The 26,691-nt window shown below is 42.6% G+C and overlaps 1 protein-coding gene across 1 annotated transcript in view; it reads right to left on the bottom strand.

Moving 5' to 3' along the window:
- The window catches only part of SLC22A2 (solute carrier family 22 member 2), a 116,208-nt gene that overhangs the window by 22,028 nt on the left and 67,489 nt on the right, over positions 1-26,691 (bottom strand). Inside the window, exons 6-7 of the mRNA XM_040429477.1 lie at positions 16,146-16,252; positions 14,093-14,307 (exon numbers count right to left, since the gene is read on the bottom strand). Coding sequence (XP_040285411.1) covers positions 14,093-14,307; positions 16,146-16,252 — 322 coding nt within the window. The remainder of the gene's footprint in view (positions 1-14,092; positions 14,308-16,145; positions 16,253-26,691) is intronic.

The following is a 26,691-nucleotide window of genomic DNA, read 5'->3' as shown; positions in this document are numbered from 1 at the left end:
CCCACTCCGTTAGCATACCTTTCCAAATGGGTGAGAAGGAAGAGCCACCTGTTGCACAGGGGGAAATACCCCAGAGGATCCGACTCTCCCTGGCAGTTATCAAGGAGCACTCTAAGCGCACATAGGGTGCATCATATTGATCATTGAGAAGAGATATCCCACAAAATAATTGAAAAGCTGTATAATATAGACGCAGATCGGGTAGACCAAAACCGCCAAATCTCTTCTCCCTGACCAATACTGAATATGCAATCCTAGAAGGGCGACTACCCCATAAAAAAAGAGAGAAGGTACGGCGAATTTCAATAAAAAAGGAAAGTGGTAGCCATATAGACAACGCCTGAAAGAGGTACAGAAACTTCGGGGCAATGAAGGTCTTAAGGTAACTCTTCCTTCCACAGCACGATAGAAACGGAAGCTTAAGGGACTGCAAATGTTTCTTAACAGATGTTAGTAAGGGGGGTGTAGTTAAGAGTGAGTATGTCTTTTGCCTGTGCAGATATACAGTTGCAAGAAAAAGTATGTGAACCCTTTGGAATGATATGGATTTCTGCACAAATTGGTCATAAAATGTGATCTGATCTTCATCTAAGTCACAACAATAGACAATCACAGTCTGCTTAAACTAATAACACACAAAGAATTAAATGTTACCATGTTTTTAGTGAACACACCATGTAAAAATTCACAGTGCAGTTGGAAAAAGTATGTGAACCCCTAGACTAATGACATCTCCAAGAGCTAATTGGAGTGAGGTGTCAGCCAACTGGAGTCCAATCAATGAGATGAGATTGGAGGTGTTGGTTACAGCTGCCCTGCCCTATAAAAACACACACATCAGTTCTGTATTTGCTTTTCACAAGAAGCATTGCCTAATGTGAATGATGCCTCACACAAAAGAGCTCTCAGAAGACCTACGATTAAGAATTGCTGACTTGCATAAAGCTGGAAAGGGTTATAAAAGTATCACCAAAAGCCTTGCTGTTCATCAGTCCACGGTAAGACAAATTGTCTATAAATGGAGAAAGTTCAGCACTGCTGCTACTCTCCCTAGGAGTGGCCGTCCTGTAAAGATGACTGCAAGAGCACGACGCAGACTACTCAATGAGGTGAAGAAGAATCCTAGAGTGTCAGCTAAAGACTTACAAAAGTCTCTGGCATATGCTAACATCCCTGTTAGCGAATCTACGATACCTAAAACACTAAACAAGAATGGATTCTATGGGAGAATACCACAGACGAAGCCACTGCTGTCCAAAAAAACAAAACCATTGCTGCACGTTTACAGTTTACACAAGAGCACCTGGATGTTCCACAGCAGTACTGGCAAAATATTCTGTGGACAGATGAAACCAAAGTTAGGTTGTTTGGAAGAAACACACAACACTATGTGTGGAGAAAAAGAGGCACAGCACACCAACATCAAAACCTCATCCCAACTGTGAGGTATGGTGGTGGGGGCATCATGGTTTGGGGCTGCTTTGCTGTGTCTAGGCCTGGACGGATTGCTATCATCGAAGGAAAAATGAATTCCCAAGTTTATCAAGACATTTTGCAGGAGAACTTAAGGCCATCTGTCCACCAGCTGAAGCTCAACAGAAGATGGGTGTTTCAACAGGACAACGACCCAAAGCATAGAAGTAAATCAACAACAGAATGGCTTAAACAGAAGAAAATACGTCTTCTGGAGTGGCCCAGTCAGAGTCCTGACCTTAACCCGATTAAGATGCCCAAGAATGCCCAAGAATATTGCTGAACTGAAACAGTTCTGTAAAGAGGAATGGTCAAGAATTACTCCTGACCGTTGTGCACGTCTGATCTGCAACTACAGGAAACGTTTGGTTGAAGTTATTGCTGCCAAAGGAGGTTCAACCAGTTATTAAATCCAAGAGTTCACATACTTTTTCCACCTGCACTGTGAATGTTTACATGATGTGTTCAATAAAAACATGGTAACATTTAATTCTTTGTGTGTTATTAGTTTAAGAAGACTGTAATTGTCTATTGTTGTGACTTAGATGAAGATCAGATCACATTTTATGACCAATTTGTGCAGAAATCCATATCGTTCCAAAGGGTTCACATACTTTTTCTTGCAACTGTATGTACTCCTAGAAACACAATGTCTCTTGGGGCCCACTGAAAGGGGGTAGACTGCTGTAGGGAAGTTTTCACCAAGCTGGGGCAAGTGACGTTGAGGGCGATAGATTTACCGTAGTTAATTTTAAAATTCCTCAAAGATGGACAATAGCCTGGGGAAGGACATCTCCGGGTTGGTCGTCATTATTAATAAACCATCTGCGAATGCGGCTGTCAAGTGGGTCTGAGAGTGAATGGTGAGGCCTACAACAGCTGGATCCTGCGGGATCCTACAGAGCAAAGTTTCCATAACTAAAACAAAAAGAGACGGTGATAGAGGGCATCCCTGTCTCGTGCCATTATAAATGGCAAAGGATGGGGAGAGAGTGCCATTTATTTTGAGCTTCGCAGACGGGGCAGAATACAGAGTAAAGATAGCAGCCATGAATGGAGCTGTAAAACCAAACCTCGACAGGGCCCGTGACATAAAATGCCAACCGACCCTGTCAAAGGCCTTCTCCGCATCTGTGCTCAGCAAGGCCAGGGGTATGGACTTCTTCTTCGCCCACTCCATAATATGAAGCAAGCGCATCGTATTCTCACAGCTCTGTCTGCCTCGCACAAATCCCACTTGTTCACTATCAATAAGATCCGGCAGGATCAGCTGGATACGCTGAGCCAATATTTTTGCGTACCACTTAACATCCGCATTCAGCAGGGAAATAGGGCGATAACTGCCACATTGCAGCGGGTCCTTATTCTCTTTGTGGATTATGGTTATATGCGCTTCCAATGTCTGAGGAGGCAGTGTGCCTCCAGACATAAGAGAGTTACATAGTGAATGGAAATGCAGGATCAAAACTTCCTTAAAGGTCTTATAATAGGAAATTGAAAGGCCATCTGGGCCTGGGCTTTTGCCGGAGGGTATAGAGGAGAGAACTTTAGTAATCTCTAGCTCTGAGACAGGGGCTACTAGTTGGGAAGCCTGGAGAGGGTTTACAGAAGGCAGCTTGAGAGTAGAGAGGAATTCGTCTGTGGCATGCTCAATTGTCTCAGGACCAGGACAGCTAGGTGTGGGGAGATTATAGAGGTCGGCGTAATAAGCACAGAAGGCCTTTGCTATGTCGTGGGTTGATTTGTGCTTATTGCCATTTACATCTCTAATTGCCGGGATAAAGGAGTCCGTGTGGCGCTGTTTGGCCATGGCGGACAGCAACTTATTCCCTTTGTTCCCATGGGCATAAGCCTTAAATTTGGAGCGAAATATAAGTTTAGCAGATTTGGTATTAAGCATGTTTTTCAGTCCCGTCCTAGCCTCTACCAATTCCGCAGCCACAGCTTTAGCTTGGGATTGTTTATGGGTCAGTTCCAGGCATGCTATACGGGATAACAGGTCATTCACTGCTTGGGATCGTCTTTTTTTGATATGGGAACCCAGGGCTATTAGTTCACCTCTAATTACTGCCTTATGGGTTTCCCACAAAACTGAGGGTGATGGGGGAGGATCTCCTATTGAGTTGAGAGAGAAGAATTCTGACATACGTCGAGATATGTTTGTTGCATTTTCAGGGTCTTAGATCAAAGTCTCATTGAGACGCCAAATCCGTTCTCTTTTGGGCAGGGAGGATAGAGATATGTGTAGAAAAACAGCGGCATGATCTGACAACGTAATGTTACCTATTTTGCCATCTAACACCAGGGGAATCTGGGAAGATGATAAAAATATGTAATCCAACCTGTGGAAAGAAGCCTTAGCGTTAGAATAGAAGATATAGTCCCGGCTAGAGGGGTGCATAGTACGCCAAGCATCAATAACCTGCAATTTCTTCAGCGCAGTCTGAAAACGGCGAAGGAGCTTATGAGAAGTTTCTGACCTCTGGGAGGATGAGTCAAGGGCTGGCTCTAGAGTCACATTAAAATCCCCACCCAGTATGACCATACCTTCTCTAAAAGTAGATAGTTGTGCCAGAGTCTGAACAAGCCAAGGGATCTGTCCCCTATTGGGAGCATAGAGGTTGGCCAGGGTGACGGGTATGTCGGCGATGGATCCCTTCACGAATAAAAAATCGACCCGTTCGAGGACACTGCGGAGTGCTTAAAGGGTAAACGTTTGTGGATTGCCACGCTGACACCTCTGCTAGCTGAGATGTTTGTGCTATGAAACCATTGCGTGAACAATTTAGAGGGCAGAGTCGGCAGCTTCCCTATTTTAAAATGAGTCTCCTGAAGGAGTGCAATTGAGACATCATCTCTTTGGAGTAGAGATAACACTTGAGATCTCTTACATGGCTCATTCAGACCCCTGGCGTTTAGTGATGCGATTACAATAGATGCCATGTCAGAAGTGGGTATGACCTTATAGCTGATAACATGGAGAAATCAGATCCGGGTAGCCGAGTAAAGAGTACAAGGGTAGAGGGGAAGGAATGAATCAGAGGGATAGAAAAAAGAAAATCAAAGAGCATAATAAACATAAAATAAAACAAAACATCTGGTCCCACCCAGCACCTGAAACATCGTAGATCCTTTCTCATTACGGCTACCAGCCGGGATCTATCAGAGGGGGCTCCTGTGGGACCAGCAAGTGACGGGTATAGGGAGAAGTCGGTGTTAATACCAACATGAGGGCATATGTGCAACCCCTGCAAAGTTAACATGACTAACAAGATAACAAATCAATTCCTGAACCTGTGTTAGAGACAGCAATATTGATTTAAAGCGAACCTTTCACCTGCATTTCACTTAATAAACTATCAAAAGTACCTTATAGATCATCCTCATTGTGTTATCATACAGTCTTGTCCCGCTTTTCTGCCATGTATATGCATGAAAAAATCGCCTTATAAAGTACTCTTCTCCAGCTCCACAAGTCACGTTAGAAGTCAAGGGGGTAGCCCTTCCCTCACTCCAGGCTGTAACTCCCCTGCCCTAACCCCGCCTCTATGCAGTCTAATTGACACCCGGCTCAGTCGCCGGGACCGCGCTTGTACAGGCGGCGCATGCGCCGTCGGACTCAAGCGCGATCCTGTAACTGAATCGCACATGCGCCGTCCCGATGCCTGCCTGTCTTCTCTTCCTCGCGCGCCCCGATCTTCACGCTCCATGCGTCCACGTGATCACTGTTGACTTGCCGCAGATCGCAAGCCAGTGATCATCTGGAGCATTGTTATCATATTCAGCAGGTATTATATGTCAAAAACTCCGCATATTTCATGGGGCTATCTATCTATACATAGATATACACATGTGACAAACCCAGATTTAATTAGATGGCTATCTTGAAGACAGGCAGGCATGCTTGCCGTTTTTCAGTATGGCCAGGCCAAAGGGGTATAACCATCTGAATGGGATGGCTGAGGCCTTTAGTGCTTCTTGTAGTGGACGTATAATGCGTCTTTTAGCTAGGGTAGACGGGGCCAGGTCTTGAAAAAATAAGATGGGTGTCTCACCATACAGGATCTGCTCCGATTCCCTTCCAGCTTTCCATAAAGCGGCGGTCCCCACATAGCTGAGGATGCCACAAACCACGTCCCGTGGTGGCTCATTAGGTTTAGGTTTAGGCCGCAGGGCCCGATGAATGCGTTCCACTGCGATAAAGGTTGCCCGCTCCGGGCCTAGCAGCGAGGAGAAGATCTCGTGTGCTACTGTACGCAGCGCATCAGCTGCTGTGGACTCAGGTATGCCGCGTATGCGCAGATTTCTACGCCGGCCCCGGTTCTCCTGGTCCTCAATGCGGTGTAGGGCATCGTTCAGCAGGTCTCTGTGCGCCCGCAAGGCATCGCATGTCAGTCCTTCATTTTTCATGATGGCTTCCTGCGCGTTTTCCAGCGATACTACTAGGTGCCCAATATGGCGGAGGTCTTCCTTTATCTCCTCGAGGTCTCTCTTTAGAGGCGCTAGGGCAGTTTCTAGCAGATCCCTGAGGGTTTCTTTGGAGAAAGGAGTGTTTCTGCGCGGTGGTCTGCGGTCCGAAACATCCGAAGCACTGCCTGCCTCCGAGCCGTCCTCTGCTTCAGAGTGCCGCGGCACCATCTTGGCAAGTTCCAAGGCGGGAGTCTTGGGCTGTTTCTTAAGGAACCGCTCCATATCTGGTTGTTTGGAGCGGACCACGTTCGGTTCTGCTGCGTCTGTGTGACGTTCTTTGTTAGTTTTCCCCATTTGAGCGAGGAAAATAGCTTATAAAAGGGGTTACAATGACTGCCGGGAAGAGGAGCTCAGTAACAAGCAGCCATTCAGCTCCAAGGTCAGGCTCCGCCCCCGACAGTTACATATTTATCATGTGACCGCCTTATGTACCTCCAGCAACAGAATCCAAAGTTCTTTGCTGTCAGGTAAATGCCTTTTGCCTAATTTTTGGGGCCTGTACTTGCCGACAGTTACATTTTTTATCTCTAGCCACATAATCACACCCCTGTCTCACTTCTCTGCCTCTCATTATGGTGGCGTATGAACCACATTCACCATAAGGACCTTCTAATGTCACAGGGTCATGTGACTGTGCCCCCCACTCCGTACTGTGCCCCTCACCCCGTTCTGTGCCCCCTTATACCCTGCATTGTGCCCTCTTACCACACCCTGTGTAGTGCCTCTAGTCATTCCCTGTACTGTGCCCTCTTATACCCTTTTATCCGGTCGCGGTATGGCGGTGTTATCCGGTCACTGTGCAGAGGTTCTATCCGGTCAATGTATGGCGGTGGTATCCAATAACTGGATGGCCATAACTGTATCCCTTTCCCTGTCCACGCCATCCTTTTTTAGACCTAGCATGAGCGGGAAAAATATGCAAATTGCGGTGCTAAGGACCTTTGCGCCACAATCTGTGTCAGAAATACACCTAACAGACATATTTCTATATAATAAATGACCACCTAATTGTATTATTATTCAGTGGTAGGGCTAATATCTTTATATTATATAGATTCTAGTGTATTATACTGTGCCCTGTATTTCCCAGTAGAAAATGATCCTTGGGAAACACAGTCCTCATCCCTGACCACCAGAACCAGGTAGCTCTCTGTCAGTACATGGCGGCCTCCCCTCTCCGCCACGCTGTTCCGCTGTGTACTGGTGCTCATTCTGACACTAGGGCAGGGTTGACATCCTATTTTTGCCATCCATTTAATGCATACCAAAAATGTATGCGTTAACAGATGCCTCAGACTGATGCTGTACAGTGGCGTCCGTTCACCATACAGTTCCATGGTAGAAAAAAAATGTACGTTAACTTATGCATTTTTTTTATGGACTCTGCAGGATACAAAAACGTGGAGTGCTGCACATTTGTATACATCAAACCGATAGGAAATAAAAAATTTCTAGGCTCCAGCAGGGCACATTTTTGAGAGTTTCCCTTTAACACACATAAAAATGGCCCCTGATTAAAATACATATTTTTGTGGGAATTTTTGCCAATGATCCCCCTCTGGTATATCACTGTCCATGTTGTGGGACTATTTGTGTACTTCTAGTAAGTGTTTGCTGGCTGCAAATATGACCTGCCATTAAAGTGAATGGGGCCCGCCACGTACGCGCAGTTCGCGAACATTTGATCAGATTCGCGTATCGTCCCGGCCGATGTTCGGCCATCACTACTGCTAACACTTTGTCGGGGGCTCTACTTGTATAAGCGTTTAAAAGAACAGTTTCTGTAGACATCTATGTGGAATCATCTGATGACGGTGTAAAAGGAGTGCGCTTCTTCTTGACGCTAACATTGACCTGTAAGGCTGAGTTCTGTGTTATTTGGTCAGTTTTGGCCCCATGACTGCCCTAATAAGTGAAGTGTGCAGTGATTCTAAGTGCGACATCTGTCATCTGCATGTCATACGGACTCAGCATTATTTTACTACCACAGCAGACTCCCTATGCATGTTACTGCAAGGCACAGTGTTCTCACCACTATAAAGGCTCTGTGCAGCCAGGAAATAGCCATTTTTTAACGTAATTCGCCGCAAATAAATTCGGATCAAACCAAATTTTTCCCCAAAAAATGTGGATAACTGGCGAATCGAATTTTTTTAAAATTCGCTCATCTCTAGACACTATGTCATAAAGAGATCCCTCCCCTTTGCAGAGTGGACCAATGTAGAGGGGGAGGGAGAACACAGCCCCACTCCTCCAGATCATAGCAAGGGAGAACCAGTATTCCCATTACATGATTAGCCATGCCCTTGGGAGCTAGCAAACGAGCCATTGCAATATGCGCTCAATGTCTCAGCAGCATGTAAAGTAAAGAGACTTATTATGGCAGGAAATAAGGTCAATCAGGATTTGGGAAGATGTATTAATAGGAGATGAATAAAGAAGCATCATCCTATAGGAAATATAATGGATGAAGTTCAGTTTTTTTTAAATCCTTAGTATGGCATTACAATTTGCAAATTTACTTTTTAATAGATAAGATGACACATCAAGTGGTAAGTCACAGGAGGGGATCTAGGGAACAAGGAGATAGACCCAGAGATAATTGATGTAGCTATTATATCAATGTCGGCAGGTTGGGCATTAGATCATGGATTTAAACTTATACTACAACAGGAGTGCACTAAAGATTTAAGGGGTCATTTATTAACCTCAAATACACCTATATTAAGCTTGAGAGGGATGGGCCGGCTGGCCCGTCTCATTCATCATGTTCTATGCCTGTTTTAGGCGTAGAAAATGGTCTAAATGTAAGCCAGCAAGGAAGCTGGCTTACATTTAGACTGGAGCTGGATAACCCCAAGTTATATAGAGGCTGGCACCTCTTCATAACTTCGGCGGAGCCACCACCAGATATAGGGGTTATTAAGACCGGTGTCTAAAACGCCGGTCTTAATAAATGACCCCCTTAGAGTAAACAGCAAAACCGTAGCTGTTTATTCAAGCTTGATGGGTGTGATGTTTTATGGTGAAAAATCCAACAAGCCTCTCTCTCTAAGGCCGCAATGCACGACTACCAACCGTGGGGCAGCCGCAGCGGATCACAGACCCATTCACTTTAATGGGTCCGCGATCCGCCTGTTCCGCAAAAACATAGGACATGTTCTATCTTTTTGCGGAACGGAAGTACGGGACGAAACCCCACGGAAGCACTCCGTAGTGCTTCCGTTCCATGCTTCCGTTCCCCACCGTTCCACATCTCCGGATTTGCGGACCCATTCAAGTGAATGGGTCCGCATCCATGATGCGGAATGCCCACGGAACGGCGTCCGTGTATTGTGGATCCGCAAATGCGGTGCACAATACGGCCACGGAGCGCATACATTCGTGTGAAAGAGGCCTAATTGTTTTTTATCTAGATCCCCTCGCCTTATGGAGAGAGATACCATCCTGGCACCATTTGTTACAAATTTACCCTCTTATACCAGAGACACTGGGGATCTATTGCATAGACTGGAAGGACTAACACTTGAGGAAGTATCATGTTTGTGGAGGACACCCCATTATCTGGAAAACCAGTACAGTTTGGGGTAATTGGGGATTACTCGGGGCAGTGTGTTTATATCCTACCCTAACCCCTCTGGAGATGGTTACAGCTATTGCGGCCAGAATTTACGGTGTCTGGTAAGCATATTTAAATATTTTAAACTCCAAAACATTCTGAGACTATTGATTTGTTAAACCATCATAATATTTTTATGCAACTTTAGAACTCTGTTCAAAAATATTCTAAGACAACACAAACAGACCATAATCACATAAGCCTAATTGTTGACCAGACACCACCTATTCATATTTTTCTACCTCTAATGTAATTATTTTACACACAATAACATTTGTTTTAATCAGGATATATGGATTATGTCTCTCTTGCTAGTGAGTCAATAATTGTGTTGTGTTTAGTGCAATGAGCAGGCGACATAATATAGTTACAGTATAAGTATATATAGTGTCTACACCATTTTCCTATTGTAACAGAAATAAACATATATTATAAAATGGTAATATGATGATGACAACATCAAATATATTTTCCTTGGCACTAAGTAATATAGGGATATTTAAACATACCTTACTTTAACCATTACAATACTATGAGCAATCAGATAGCTAAAACAATTGGAGATACAGTATAAACTGTTATAGAAAGGGGCAGCCTTTACACAGGTTTGGATTAACCACTAACCAGTGTTACCAGATTTTTCACACTGGATAAATATAAGACAATAAGTATAAGTTGTCCTTTCATTATCCATCTGTCTCTACTTTCCAATTTCTTTGCTCTTATGCCATATCAATCTTTTCCTTATGCAGCATAACAGAGGATAGAATAGATTAAGAGTCACTAAGTAGATAGAATAAATAAGCTGTTGTAGTCTATATACAACTACTTTCACTGTCCCCTTGCCTACATGTATGTTTTCATTTCTATGTTATGGTTCATCAAGGGCTTACAGTATATACAGTAAAGGTTACAGACCCCCTTTGAACTGATTTTTAGATTGTTAATTTACATCCTAAATGCAAAATCAGGCCATTTTCAAAATAGTCTTCTTTAACAATTTCCTATTATTTTGCTATTGTAGAGTTTGTGCATCTCTATCACATAGCTGGCTTTCCTGCTGAATGTAACATAGATCTGACTACTACACACTGTTCCTGGCTTTCTCTGCTCTCCCCTTACCATATTATACTATGATGGTCTATTGTCATAGTGTTAAGCAGACGTTGCACAAAAGATAATTGTTGGATGATTTTGACCATTTCAGCCGACCACTGTTCAAATATTATGCGTGACTGATTGTCCACCCTGGCTTCTATCAGTCTTATGTCTGCCAAAAGTGTGATCTGTCAGGTTACATTTTTTTGAAAACGCAAGTGTATTAAATTATCAGCCAAATTCACCCACTGTGTTGTTTCTACTTAAACTGACTCCCTGATCATCCAGGTATTATTATTATTATTACTATTATTAAAGCGCCATTCATTCCATAGCGCTGTACAAATGAAAAGGGGTGTACATACATAATACAGACAATTGCACTAAGCAAGATGAGAGAACAAGACGAGTTACAAACTGGTACAGAAGAAGAGAGTGCCCTGCCCATGAGGGCTTACAAACTACATGGTATTGGAGAAGGACACAGTAGGTGAGGGTAAAGTTGGCGGTATAGAGGCAGCAGGGTCACTGTTGTAGGTTTGTCTGAAGAGGTGGGTTTTCAGGTTTCTTTTGAAGGATTCCACTGTAGGTGAGAGTCTGATATGTTGGGGTAGCGAGTTCCAGAGTGTGGGGGATGCACGGGAGTAATCTTGGAGGCGATTGTGGGAAGAGGTGATAAGAGGAGAGAAGGGGGTCTTGTGAGGATCGGAGATTGCGTGTGGGGATGTAGCTTAGAGATGTAGGGAGGGGACAGGTTGTGGACAGCCTTGTATGTATTTGTTAGTATTATGAACTGAATTCGCTGGGCAATGGGGAGCCAGTGAAGGGATTGGCAGAGGAGTAATAAGGTAAGAGGTGGATTAGTCGGGCAGCAGAGTTGAGGCTAGATTGGAGGGGTGCGAGAGTGCTAGATGGAAGGCCACAGAGGAGGATGTTGCTGTAGTCTAAGCAGGAGATGATGAGGGCATGTACAAGCATTTTCGCAGACTCAAAGTTGAGGAAAGCGCGGATGCGGGATATTTTTTTTGGAGTTGGAGGAGGTGGAAAGGGCTAGGATGTGGGGTCGGAAGGAGAGGGCAGAATCCAAGGCAGCAGACTTGGTTGACCGGGGAGAGTGTGCAGCCATTGATCGTGATAGATAGGTCTGTTGGGGGGGTTGAGCAAGATGGGGGAAAGATGATGAATTCTGTTTTATCCATATTAAGTTTTAGACGATAGAGGAGAAGAAGGAGGATATGGAAGATAGACATTGTGGGATTCTGAATAGTAAGGTGGTGATGTCTGAACCAGAGAGGTAGATTTGTGTGTCATCAGCATAAAAGTGATATTGAAAGCCATGGGACTCTATGTGCTGTCCCAGGCCGAAAGTAGATACAGAAGAGCAGTGGTCCTAGGGCAGAGTCTTGCGGGATACCAACAGAGAGGGAATGAGACAAGGAGGTGGTGTGAGAGTGGAAGATGCTAAATTTCCGCTCTGTGAGGTATGATGTGATCCAGGAGAGGGCCAGGACAGTGATAAGAGATAAGAGAGTATGTAACAGAAGGGAGTAGTCGACAGTGTCATGGGCAGAGGACAGGTCAAGGAGAAGGTATGTCTGACATGTTGCTCTTGGGATCATTTATGGCCGATTGATCAGACAAATTCTGGATAATCAAAATCTTATGCATATGGTTGGCTAAAAGCAGAAAATGGAAGAAAGTGGTACATTGCAGATCACAGAATTGGTAGGGAAGAAATAATCCAGGTTTTCAGGAAGGGCAAAGCACATAAACTGTAGATAAGGGGAAATCATAGTGGCAGAGAGAAAGAGAACCATATAAGCTTTCATCACTCTATGGTATAAAGAAAAGGGAAGGATCAGTTAGGTGGAAGGATCAGAAGCTCCTCTTATGTAGAAAGAGAAATGCTGATGGACACACAGACCTCAAATCGGACATTTATTACTGAGAGACACATGCACATGAGAAAAGTAATTAAATTTGCAGCCAGAAAATTAGTTTGACATTTTTAAACTCATTGTGACCTCTGACATAATTTTTTCAATGTCAAATTTCTCTATCATCTTTAAAGAGTCACTGTACTTTCACAATATGTTATTGCATTTAATAGGGAATGGTATAAATAGCACATTTCTAAATCACTTCATTTAAAAAATATGTCCGCATCCAGCTAAAAAAATCTAAAAGTCATGGCTACTAGTGGTCCTACTTCCATCTAATATGCAGTCTACTACCTATTGTCAGGCAAGATCTTTCCCTAGTTACAGAAACACAGAAGATGGTAGAGAGGAATTGGGGCATCAGAGCTAGCTGAGATCCTGAGCCTGATAAAATAACTGCTCCCCCCCTTATCTGTTCTGTGAGCTTCAGAGCTGAAAACAACTCTGTGAGAAGTAAGGGAAAGAAAGTCAGAGCAGTACAGTGCTGGCACATGTCACAGAAGGGATACATACCCCCTGCTTGTGAGAGAAATCCATCTAGCTGTGCAGCTGAAGAGGGGGATAATTAGGCTGAAAAATACATTAGGGAAGCCCAAAAAAAAACTATTCTTTGACAGTTATGATTGTACAAGCCATTATGCAAACCGTTTTTGAAAACTCAGGTACACTTTAAAGAGGACCTTTCACTAGAATAAAAAATGTAAACTAAGCATACAGACATGGAGAGCGGCGCCCAGGGAGTTCTCTGCACTTACTATTATCCCTGGGCGCCGCTCCGTTCTCCGGGTATAGGCTCCGGTAGCTTCATATGTTCAGCTCAACTGGGTGGAACCTGCCGGCGTCTCTTTCTCCCAGGCTGTAGCGCTGGCCAATCGCAGCGCTCAGCTCATAGCCTGAGAGAAAAAAAAACCTCTCAGGCTATGAGCTGAGCGCTGCGATTGGCCAGCGCTACAGCATGGGAGAAGGAGACGCCGGCAGGTTCCACTGGGTGGAGCCGAACATATGAAGCTACCGGAGCCTATACCGGGAGACTGGAGCGGCGCCCAGGGATAATAGTAAGTGCAGGGAGATGCCTGGGCGCCGCTCTCCATATCTGTATGCTTAGTTTACATTCTTTATTCTAGTGAAAGGTCCTCTTTAAGGCTAATAGCATGAATTAGTGGCAGAGGGTTTCCCAACTTCAGATACTGCAACAACCAATGTCCACTGATCCACTATACATAGCGAGAGAGAGATTCACTCCCTTTTTCATTTTTATGAATTAACCATTACAACATCCTCTGGCAGAGCGTCCCAAAGTCTCACTTTTTTTACAGTAAAAAAAATAAATAAAAACTCCTGTGTTGATATTTAAAAAAGACATACTGGATTTAGTACTTTAGTAGCCCTCCTCTCCAGTAAATAATAGACAATTTAATGATATTTAGTAAAGTTTCACTTTTAGAGGTCAATTTTCTCAATTGTATTTTAAAAAGGCAACTGTTCAATTTACCTTCTGGAATAAAAGCAGTAACTAGACATGTCAGCCCTGTTATTATACACGCCACTGCCCATGGGTACCTCCGTCCGATACGATCCACGGTAACAATTATTATTAGGGCTGCAGGAAATTCAACCAGGGCAAAGATGAAAAAGTCGAAGTAAATGTTTTTGCTAGTACTTCCCATGTGCATTATTAGGCCCTGGTATATAACAGCACATGAAAACCTGAAGACATAGAAAATAAGTTTAGGCTTTATAACACTGCAAAATCAAGTGTTTTATTAGGTAGATTTATAAAAACTACTTCAAATGAAAAATAGAGCATGTTCCCAATGAATACCAGACAGCTTGCTGGTTCAATTTCTTTTTTTTAAATCCTCTGAAAAGTAAAAGCTGAAGTGTGATTGGTTGCTGTGGGCAACTGCTCTGCACCATATGTGACCAAAATCCACAGCAGTAAAACGTCTGTAGCATAGAGATTTTCACAAATTGCATCCACTTTGCTTCTGTAAACACAGAGATTTCTGCACACACTTATGGCCAAAGATTTCTGCATGTAGTTTTGGAAGCCAAAACCAGGAGTGATTTCAAAAAAAGAGTAAAAGTTGTATACAGGGCCAGAGTTAGACAAAATATGGCCCTGGCCAAAATCAAAAGTTGGGCCCCAAATCTTCTAATAATGTACTAACACCACAGTTACATTCTCTCGATTACGGCCCCACCTCACAGATTTACACCCCATAAAGCCCCTCACAAAGATCTGAACCCTCATGGCCCCAGAATACACCACATGCCCCCTCCCCTCACAGCAATGAGTTCCCCTCACTAGCGGCATCTGAGAGTGTTAAAAACCAGAAGCGCGAGCTTCCTCTTCAGGCGCGCTTTTTCCCCAGCGGAGATCGGGGAAAGCACACTGTTCTAAAAAGGAGCTGCAGCCTGTACTAGGCTTCCAGGCTATTGTTAGTATATCCCAGTTCAGGCCACTAGATGGCAGCACTGAACTGTGATATAGTGATTTTTATACAAAATAATGGAGCAATTTCCATGATTCTATATAAGTTGCAATTTGATGATTTCAAGTTGTGGTCCACTTGGGGACCTAACAAAAAGTAATTTCTTCCCAGAATTCCAGAGGAGCATGTATGGCCTATAAGTCTCCTCACGCCAATTAAGGCACTCTCTCCCCAAGGAGAGCTAGTACCCCCTAAATCCTGACATAGGCCTCTCACCCAGTTAAGCCAGTGCTCTCTACTCTGCACTGATGAGGAGCAATCACCTCGAAACAGCTGCCTGCAGATGAGGTGTTGGCTTATGTAATATCCGAGTCATGTCTCAAGGCCTATTTAAAGGGTCAAACATTGACTTATAGGATAGCAGCCTTACATCTGGTGGCATTAGAGGCATAGCTTGTTAAGAGATCATTTGCATCCATTTTGTCCTGTAAAAACACAGATAACCCTAAGTGATTTTGTGATAACCACTGGACAAAGTTAAAGGGGTTATCCGAGAGTATAAAAATGTCCCCCAATATGCCATGCCCCCCACGTTGAATATACTTATCCGGGTTCCTGGTCCCAGCACAGCAGCTGCTGCTTGTCCCTGTGCATGAATGAAAACATCCGGTGTCGGGGGGGGGGGGGGGGGGGGAGCCTCCCTAGCGTCACCCACGATGCTAGGAAGGCTCCCCCCCGACACCGGACGTTTTAATCCGCATATGGGGAGAAGCTGCAGAGGCGGTGCGGGGACCAGGAGCGGCGCAGGGAGCAGGGAGCCAGGTAAGTATATTCAATATGGGGGGCCCGGCATATGGGGGGATATTTTTATACTCTCGGATAACCCCTTTAAGGCCTCTTTATACTGCTCAACTGTGCATTCCTTCCCAACAATCACTTGCTTATCAGTGAAGGAGAAAGCTGCAGTGACACCTTTACACTTTAGATGAACGCTTGTTAACGATAATCCACCCAATGTTCGGCAAGTGTAAAGGAGCCTTTAGATCTGCTACATCTGCATATTAGAGAACTTATATGATGAATAAGCAGCATAAATATAAGGATCCTTACCAGATATACATAAGAATAAATGTGTATTTTCTAATCTGAGTAGTTCTAAAAAGGTCTGCAAAAGATGGAACTTTCTTATTGCTTGTTTCTTCCTTTTCCATCAGGCTCTGTATATAATAAAGTATAATATTAATAGTTAATAAAACATTAGTAAGTGGATGTTATCATTATTATGTACAGCCAATACAAGCCATATGGCACCTCCTTTCTCTAATTAATCAAAACTTCAGACCCAGTGCATCCATGTCTTACAAGGTCTGCAGGAGAAATGTATGACTGTCTACATCAGGGTTGCACAACCTTTTTTGATTGGGGCCCACATTGTCAGACTAAACCAATTCCGAGTGCCAAAAATACAACTTAAACAGGTATTACCAACTGACATATTGTATTCATGGTATATTGAACATACAGTATATACTATCATTATCATTTTATGGGAGAATACATAAAAGATACATTTCAGCAGCCACAAGACATAGACATACATGTCTGTTACCAGATGGTTGGGGCCCGCACAAAATGGTATAGAGGGCCACATGTGGCCCCCGACCCATGGTCTACATCATCCTGATAACAGTCTATACTGGTGGTTTTCTGAAACCCAGTATGCAGTGGGTAATTTATTGCAGTCAGAACTATGCTAGGTATAGATAAGCCCAGCAGCTGCATCACTTGACTCTCATTACAGAAAAAAGATGGGAGGCAGCATGTGTGTCGTCTCGCTGGTGGTATAGTAGATAAAGTAATACGCTTACCAGATTATGTTGTGAGGAGTCACAACATCTATAGATGGCCTTGCTGGTTTATTGACCCGGCCAGCAAATGGGAATCCAGGACTGCTGCCTGGTTTACAGCCTGCAACTTAGAAATGATTGCCGGGATGACAATGTAGAAGGAGAAGAGAAGGATAAGGAACAGTAGTATCGGCGTTGTCAACAGAAGTCTTCAGTCCGGGTAAGAGTTAGTTTATTGATTAAAAGAACCACAGAGACCAGAGAGGGGGGGCATTAAGACGTTACTAACTTTGACAGATGGATAGTAGATTTACGTGAATGGAAACATGTTGCCACTATCGCAGCGATGTATCTAAGTTGCTGCTTGATAATCCTACCAATGGATACATCAGGAACGTTGCCACTCAAATTGGAACAATTGTGCACTCTTCAGGGTGTGACCTGATTATAGCTGTGTATCAGGGGAAATGTAGCAGGACTTGATAACAGTATATCAATATATACAGAACATAGATAGATACAGATATGTACATAGGTGTGATAGCAAATGTATATTTACATATATTGCTATATTTATCTATACATACTGTATATATCAACTAGTCTCAAATAGAGTTGGTTATAGTGTTATCTATACATGTATTTTCGAGTTTGGGCCATGGTGTATTTACTGTAAATATATGAGTATAAAGATGTGAAAAGAATATATATATATATATATATATATATATATATATATATATACACACACACAAAAGGTCTAAAAGGCAAAGCAGTTGCACAATAAAAACATTATGTATATACACATATATAGTTTGTATAGTATAAAGATGAATATACTGTACATAAAATCATTCCTTATTAAATATTACATGTATATTATTAGAAAGATAATGGATGAAGCGCATACGTGGAGAAGTTTAAAATCAGCTCTAATACCTCTGCACTTATCACGTGTACACATAAATATACCTTAGTCACCCCTATTTTTGCAAAAGGAGGGGGGGGGGACTTTTTAGTAAGGATAGTTTATAGTATTGTCTCATTGATCTCATTCAGCCCCTGGGGAGTGAGGGTGTCTAACTTCACATTTTTGGAGCATGATTTGAGTGGCAACATTCCTGCAATGATGTATCAATTGGTAGGATTATCAAGAAGCAAATGAGATACATCGCGGCGGTAGTGGCAACATGTTTCCATTCGCAATTCACATAACTCTACTATCTATTTGTCAAAGTTAGGAACGCCTTAGACCCCCCCTCTTCCCGCCTCCATCTCTCTGTGGCCTGCGCACCAAAAACCGCTATTTCAAATATGTGCATTACTGCCTGTAATCCTGCAATAGTCCTGGTGAAGAGGCCTTTCCACCTTTGAAATGTGTTGACTTTCTTTTAATCAATAGACCAACTCTTTAATACTTACCCTGACCGAAGACTCTTGGTGACAGTGCCGAGATTAGGGTTCCGTATCCTTCTCTTCTCCTTCTACATTGACGTTATTGTTGGAGGCAACGAGAAAGCAGCCCAGTGAAAAGTTTCTTATTTTGGGCTGACTGGTTCCAACTTTAAAAATCTTTAAAAAGCTATAATAAAGCCCCTTAAAGAGGTTTTCGAGGATTTTAATATTGATGGCCTACCTCAGTATAATCCACGGGTAGGCAGTAAACTTTACAATGTATTCACACAGCAAACAGATATGTATTACTCACAATTAATCTGGTACAGAAACTTGCTGTTGTTTTTTTATGAATTTTTTTCACAACAGCTTATAGCAGTACATGTGTAAATCAGTTGTATGTGGACATATAATTTGTTAATTGACTACCTCAATATAGGCGTTCAGTATCTGACACCTCGCACCCCCTGCTGATCAGATGTTACTACACAGTTGCATCCATTGTGTAGTGGATGGAGCTGCTAATTTTAGTGCTGCTCCAACTCACTTCAGTGGGAGCAGCGCTGCAGTTACCAGCACCCTCCATTACACCTGAGGATACACCATCAAAATCCCAGAAAACCCATTTAGTGTTATAAAAGGGTACATATGTGGTTGTTATAGACGTAAATGGGTTCTAATATTTGTAAGCACCAGAGGTGGTTTGTCTTCTGCAAAGGCTGCTGCAATGTCTGTATTGGTAAATATGGTCTTCTAAGAAGTGGATCAATATTTTCTTGTAAAAGGCTGCTTAATTGCTGAGAAAGCCTGTGATTAACAGCATTTTCTGTATGAATTAATATACAAGGAGAGCTGTCAATTTCACCATGTGGTTGGAGGAAGCAAGGCCCACATGTTTAAAGTAGTTAAAATGATAGATTACTGTTTACCTCTGAGCTAGCATCTCCCCCTCTATCCTGTACTTCCTTCTGAGACCTGACAACTCCTGCTTGTATGGCTTGGCCCATGAACAACACCTATCACCTATCCACAGTGTTTGATCTCTGCAGGGTTGACCACAGGGACTTCCACAGATTATGAAAACGGGGGTGCCAAGAGCACTGCCGCTACATTAGATGTCTGTGGAACTGACAGACACTAAGGTTTCAATGTGTTTTATACTACAGGATATATGCTAGCTACTTTTCAGATTAAAAGTCTCATTTTTTAAATGATTTTGGCTGGTCTGCACTATATTCGCTTTCTAAACCTAGGTATGCAGATTTATGTGACAGGTGACATGCATTAGGATATCTCTCCTATGGATATATACAGTATGATAGAGGAATGGATGCGATTGTCAGGAGCTGACATTTACATCTTGTTGTGCTTTTTCATAAGTGTAAACAGTTATATCTACTTATTTTAGTTATAATGGGTATTTATTGCCTTTAAGAGCAATGTTGATTTATATTCACTGTTTTGTATGGATTTTCATGTAGGCCAAAGTAAGTCCATGAGAAGATTACTGTGCTGTTCAAAAGCTAGTGTTATAGTAACAATATATTATACATTTAGAAAGTTAGAAGATACACCGCACCTGTAGATTCTGAGGCTTCATTGTTTTTCCTATCTGAACATGAATTCCACAGTGTGAGAATTGTCTAGATGTTCCTCAAAGTATACATTCATGTATCAAAGTTTGTCCCTCGGCCCTGAGACAAGGCCTCTAGACGTCAGAGGTGTAGTAGTGAAAATATCAGGCATGTATGAGTTAACCCTTAATGGTATCATGCCTATTGCTTACACAACAGTGCCACCTAGATATGAGCAGTTAATACTACATCAGTAGCAAAAGTGCATTCTGGGTAGTATTATGACGTCAGGCTCCTTATCAATGCACACACCCATCCAACAATGATTGGAAGTTGTAAACCAGGAGGGCGTGTTCATCTGATAAGTTTTGGGTTAAGAAACCAGTTACCAAGAAAAAAAAGGGGAAGGAAAAGAAAGAAAAAACAAACAAACAAAGAAACACATTTGGATTATAGATCTCTGGAGAATCATTTGGATTATCGGGAAAAACTCTTGAGAGCTGACTGCCCCAAGACTCTGCACATCACTTGACCCTTGGGTAATGTATATTTTTGTTTTATGTAGTATTGATCTAAATTAATTGGCTTGATAATTAGCCAGATACCCGCTCATTTGCGGACGTGTAACGTTAGTAGCTACATCAGTATTTTCTCTGATTTCAGTTACAATGCATGTAACTGAATAAAGGGGATAATATTGGAGAAACTCTCTGTTGGGAATCTTAGTATTCCCTAGTTTGATATCAAGCCAATAATTTATAAGTTTTGTTGCAATACTACGATTATCTGAGTTTGGTCATCATTTTATTTTGGCCAAAGCAAGGGCTCGTATATGTCATCTTCTTGATTGAGTTTTTCCGCATAATCCATTGATTGTATCTCTCTCACAAATTTAAAGCTGTATTGCATTATATTCTTGTGTTGGTTGAGTATTGTTTTGTTGGCATCATATAGTGGTGAATTCTGGGTACTGCATATCATTGTATATTATTGAAATTTATGTTGATTCATTTTTGATTGTATATTAAACTATTGTATAATAAACCATTTATATTTTTGCATAGACGCTTGTACCCTGTTTTACTGATTGCACAAAATAATCAGGTTCTTGATCGAACTCGTTTTGAGATGATTATGTCCATCTCCCGGATCAATATCGTTTGCATAATTTTTCTTTTGATCCGTTAATTTTTTTAAAATCTTTATATAAAGCATTTGCTTTATATACCCGACATAAAATGGAGGCCCCGGTAGCGAGATCGAGTTAATTCTTTGATTATTTGTGCAAACAGTAAACTGTTCCATACCTTTCTTGGCTAACCAGATTATTCATAAATCTGTGTATAACTTTATTACAAGAAAATGAGTGCAGCCGGTAGTGATGTTGCAACAGGAGATAGTCCATCTAGCCCGGAGCAGTTAATCCAGAACGTTGTTGAATATGTAAATTCACATTTAAATTTGGATCATGATGTGGCTGCATGGATAAATGAGTTGCAGGCAGAAGCCAAGAGAGAATGTGTGGATGTATGGACGCCACTTGGCACAGTCAGGAGACAACTAACTTATCTTGATGTGAGTAAAAATACTGCCAGTAAAAAACAACACCTCTTAAAGATGTTGCCATTAATTTTGTATGCATTATTAGAGGTCAGCATTCTCTCAGAAAGTAGACATGTGCATATAACGAAAGTGCAAGCATATGTATCCCATATGGAAGAAAGATTAGAATCTGCAAAGGCATCGATCGAGGATTTAAAATGAGAGCTCGATCACAGCCATGCTGCCTATCACAAATTAAAAAGTGAGGCAGAGGATCTACACATCGTTATAGCAGTCTGCAGCAAACAAATGAACTAAGCCAAACTATAGCTAATGTTCAAAGTGATCTGTCTGATCATGAGGGATCTCCAGACCCTCCAATTCTCACACCCCAAAATGTAGATAGGTCATCATCACATGCTCTTAAAGCGCAATCCATCCGAGACCCTAAGCCATCCGAGGGTGATGGCATGATTAAATAGGAGGCCTTAAACCAATTAAATCAGGCGTTTCAAGCTGTAACCGCCTTACTAGGCGCTAGCAACGCAAAAGGGCACAGAAGTGCCCCTCCACGTCCTCCTCTAGAGAGGAATTTTAGGGTTAAGTCACCTGTGCCAAGAGGGTCTGATGGAAGTGAGCGGAGCGTGAGTGATTGTGACAGTGATGTGGGAAAGCGTGTGATCCATTCCCTACCACGCAGGCATAAGATTGCCCATCAGGGGGATGAGAGTTTCAGACGACCAACATATGCTGAGGTGGTCTCTAGAAAGAAAAATACTCAGTGTTCAGAAAAGGATCAGAACTCCTCGAGTATCATTAAGTTTCTAAATGTCACTGTGCCCAAATTCTCTAAAAAGGGTTCTGCTGAAATTGCCAATCACTTAGAACTGTACCAGTCCACCATGGATTCTTTAAAATTGTATTCTGATGCGGACAGGATCAGATTCCTACCATGGGCATTTGATGGTAAATATCGCCACTACTTTATTTCATTTAGGGAGAGGGGAATTTCTTCTTCCCATTCAAATAAAGAAGGGACAAAGACTGAAGAATGCAGATGCTTTGATCTGTTTGTCCAACCGGATGCAGCAACTCGGCCTGAAGGTAAAGCCGACTCCTATGGTAAACATTCATCAGGATCCATTACATATGGTAATTCATAACATGGCTCCCCATAGTATATCTCTACAAAAAGACACTATAATTGGTCTGGCTATGGATTCGGAGTATTACACTTTTGGTTTCCAAAATGATGTCATTGGACTTATTCCTGATGAATACCTGACAGAAGAACAGGTAGTGGAGCAACATTTTTCCTCAACACCTGAGGGGTTATTTAATATCCACTCTGTTTATCCTTTCAGCTCTGAAGAAGGTACATGCCACATTGAAGAATCATCATTGATTTTCAACCATGAGATCGATGAGAAGGAGTACGAGTCATGCCAACAAGGAAAGGATAAGGTACGCAATACTCAAAACGATTTAACTAGTGAGCTTGAAGAAGCTTACGAGTTAAGTCAACCTGAAATCTTTCCAGAATTTCAGGAAAGGGTGGAAGAGCAAATCTCTGTGGCTGACGCATGTTCCGAGGAGTCGGAGCGTCAACAGCTAAAGGGGCTCTTCGCCGAATTCCAGGACATGTTTGCTAAGGATTCTTACGACTGTGGGGAAACTGACCTACACGTTGCAAGAATTCAAACGGATCCCAATGCACCCCCTGTATATGTTAAACAGTACCGACTTCCGCTGGCGGCATATGAGTCGCTATCGGAAATCGTCAAAAACTTGGAGAAGCGGGGGATCATCCGTCCAGTGCACAGCTCGTTCAACCATCCTGTGCTTGGGATTCTCAAACCCAATGGTCAATTCCGTCTCTGTTCGGACCTAAGGCAGTTAAACAAACGTGTATACATGTCCAGATGGCCCGTGCCGTATATCGACCAGAGTTTGGCGCAAATACAGGGATCCAAAATTTTCACTGCTCTGGATTGTGCGCAAGGATATTGGACAATTAAAGTGGACGAGAGGGATCAATACAAACTGGCCTTTACGTTTGGAAAGCAACAATATGCATGGACCCGATTACCTTTCGGGTACATAAATGCGGGTCATGAGTTTGCTGTGTTCATGCATAAGGCAATGCCTGATGCCACTGAACGAGGTACCTTATCCTATGTGGATGACATCCTAATCAAAAGTACAACTTTTGAGGAGCATATTGCGGAACTGAGGCATGTACTAACCCAACTGAGAAACGCTGGTGTAAAACTTTCTTTACAGAAGGCTCAATGGTGTCGTACCAAAGTAAATTTTTTAGGTCACAAAATCACTGCCGATGGAATTAACCCACAGAAGAAGAAAGTGGAAGCAGTGATCAACACAAAGTCACCTACAAATACACAGGAGTTGAGATCCTTCCTGGGCATGATGAACTATTCACGTAAGTTCATAGATAACTATGCCGAGATTACAAAACCTCTTTTGCAGATGCTAAAGAAAGGAGTAAAATGGGAGTGGAGTGAGCGTCACGAGCAAGCTGTGAATGAGCTCAAAACCAGACTTATCCAGGCCCCATGCCTTGCCTATCCAGAAGGTGGAAAACCCTTTTACGTTGAAACAGGCTTCACCGACAAAAGCGTGAGTGCAGTCCTTTTCCAAAAACAGGACAACCTAAACAAGATCATCGCCTATGCCAGCAAGTCCTTGTCACCGGTTGAGGTAAAATTCAATGACTGTGAAAAAGCATTACTGTCAACTGTGTGGGCTTTGCAATATTTCAGGAGTTTTATCCAGGGCGAAAAGATCATTGTGGAAACTGCACACCAACCCCTGCAATATTTGCAGAGTGATAGAATCAAGGATGGGAATTTATCAAACAGCAGGATAACCGCCTGGACGATGTCCTTAATGGGATGGCCATTGGAAATCAGGTACAAACAAAATAATAAGAATCCAGTTGCTCAAGGATTAGCCGAAGTGCATGATTGTTCCAATTCAGGACATAAAGGTGAACCGCCACAAAATGATTTCCTGGAAGAACAATATTCATCTCCATACAAGTCTTATGAAGAGGAATACTGCAAATCCTTACCATGTGTATATGTTGATGGCTGTTCTTTCCATACCAATGTAGAAACTGAACGCAAATTGGTTGCAGGTATCGGAATCGTATGGAATAACACATTCCCAGACATGTCCGTCGGATATAAAATTGGTTCCAAAAGTAGCCAGTTCGCGGAGCTCACCGCTGTGTATAAAGCTGTACAAATGGCTATTGATTCTGGTCTTAAAGAGTTTGTTATAATCACAGATTCTAATTATGTTCGTAGTAGCTTCGTGGAGTACTTTCCTGGATGGAAAAGGTCTAATATGGCAAGAAGTAACAATAAGCCTGTCAAGCATGGTAAAATGTTTTGTAAGATCGATGACATGGTTACCACCCATGGTCTCACCATTTACTGGAAAAAGGTAAGAGGTCACTCAAAATATCCAGGTATAGACAAAGAGGGGAATGATTTGGCAGATTCCCTCGCTAAACAAGCAGCCATTAATGGAGAAGTCTTGGACGTTGATGACCTCATGGGAACTATCCACGTTGATGCAATGACAAGAAGACAGGCCCAAAAGGAAACCGAAGCCAATGTGGCACAATGGAGCCAAGATTCCCCTAGTGAGGATCTCATCGCGAGTCAAAAGGGGGATCCAGTCATTGGTATGTTTTACAAACACATTGAAGATCCGCAGAATTGTCCCGTAACTATGGAAGACTGTGCAGGCAAAGAAGAGTTACGAATTTTTATGAAGGGTAAGTCCCAATTCTCGTTACAGGATGGATTGTTGTTAAGAACCTCGAAGAATGGTATCTCACAATGGGTGGTACCCACAGCATACCGAGGTTTGATGTTACAACACGCCCATGACGCCCCAACAGCTGGTCATCGAGGTGAGAAGTTAACGTATGAATTACTACGGGATTACGCTTATTGGCCTCATATGTTGCAAGACGTTCGCACATATTGTCAAGGATGTTTAATATGCCCTCAATTCCAGCCGCAAGCACCCACTCATCGAGCACCGCTGATGAAAAGGGGGATGTCCATGCCATGGTCAGACATCCAGATTGACTTTATTGGACCAGTAACAACTTCATCAAAAGGCAACAGATATATGTTAACCGTGACTTGTTTATTCACAAAATGGGTAGAATGTTTGCCTTGCAAGACTTGCAGTTCAAGTGTGTGCGCGTCTCTACTCATTAACCACGTGTTTTCCAGGTTCGGTCTTCCCCAACGCATAGAGTCCGATCGCGGAAGTCATTTCACTAGTGAGGTGATGACAAAAACGTGGGAGATACTGGGAGTAAAAAGGAAGCTACATATAGCTTACCGGCCAGCCTCTAGTGGTGGAGTGGAACGCTACAACCAAACAATTGTCAACATTCTTAAGAAATTTGTCAATGAATCCGGTAAGGACTGGGATGTAAAGTTGCCTCTGGTTCTCATGGCCATCAGAGCCACTCCAAGCGCAGCAACCAAACTTTCTCCCTTCAAAATGATCACAGGAAGGAAGATGGTGTTACCCCAGCATTTACTCTACCGGACAACAGACCAAAATTTGATAAATGCTTCAACAGCCCATCAATACATAGAGAATCTACGTAAGCACCTTCAACATGCTTTTGCATTTGCCCAGAAGAATCTGGAGAAAGCAGCCATAAGCGCCAAAACCTACTATGATCTGAAGACTACTCAAAAGGAGTACCAAATTTCCGATCAGGTTTATCTCTATAACTTCACCCGGGATCAGGTGAAGGAAAAGAAGTTCCTGCCTTCCTGGAAGGGACCCTATGTCGTCATGGACAAATTGTCACCTGTGGTCTACAAGATCAAAATTCCTAAAGGGGATGAATTTATAGAGAAATGGGTGCATATTAATCAATTACGTGTTTGTCATCCTAGGTCACAACTTCGCCAAATGGAAGGATTGCCGGATGATGAGTAGTAAAGAGATATTAAGGTTCCAGCTAAAGACGGAAACCCAGGATTGGTATAGTATGAACATACAAATGTACTAACCTATCCTCATGTATTTTCCTCTGTAACTAATTATCTCTTGACTCACTTTTGTATCGAGAACTTGCTCTGTCCAAGAAAAGAAACAATGCCAAATCAAAGATGTATGGTCCTATTAACTCTTTTCTTGCAGGAGTGATAAAAAGTGGAAGATGTATGTACTTATATTTGTCATACAATATATTTCAGGCGCAAGATGGCATATTGTCGTTGTCTACATCAT

Source organism: Bufo bufo, chromosome 4 (assembly GCF_905171765.1).
Source record: "Bufo bufo chromosome 4, aBufBuf1.1, whole genome shotgun sequence".
Classification (NCBI taxonomy): domain Eukaryota; kingdom Metazoa; phylum Chordata; class Amphibia; order Anura; family Bufonidae; genus Bufo; species Bufo bufo.
The sequence above is the reverse complement of the archived record's forward strand: the minus strand, read 5'-3'. Positions and strand labels throughout refer to the sequence as shown.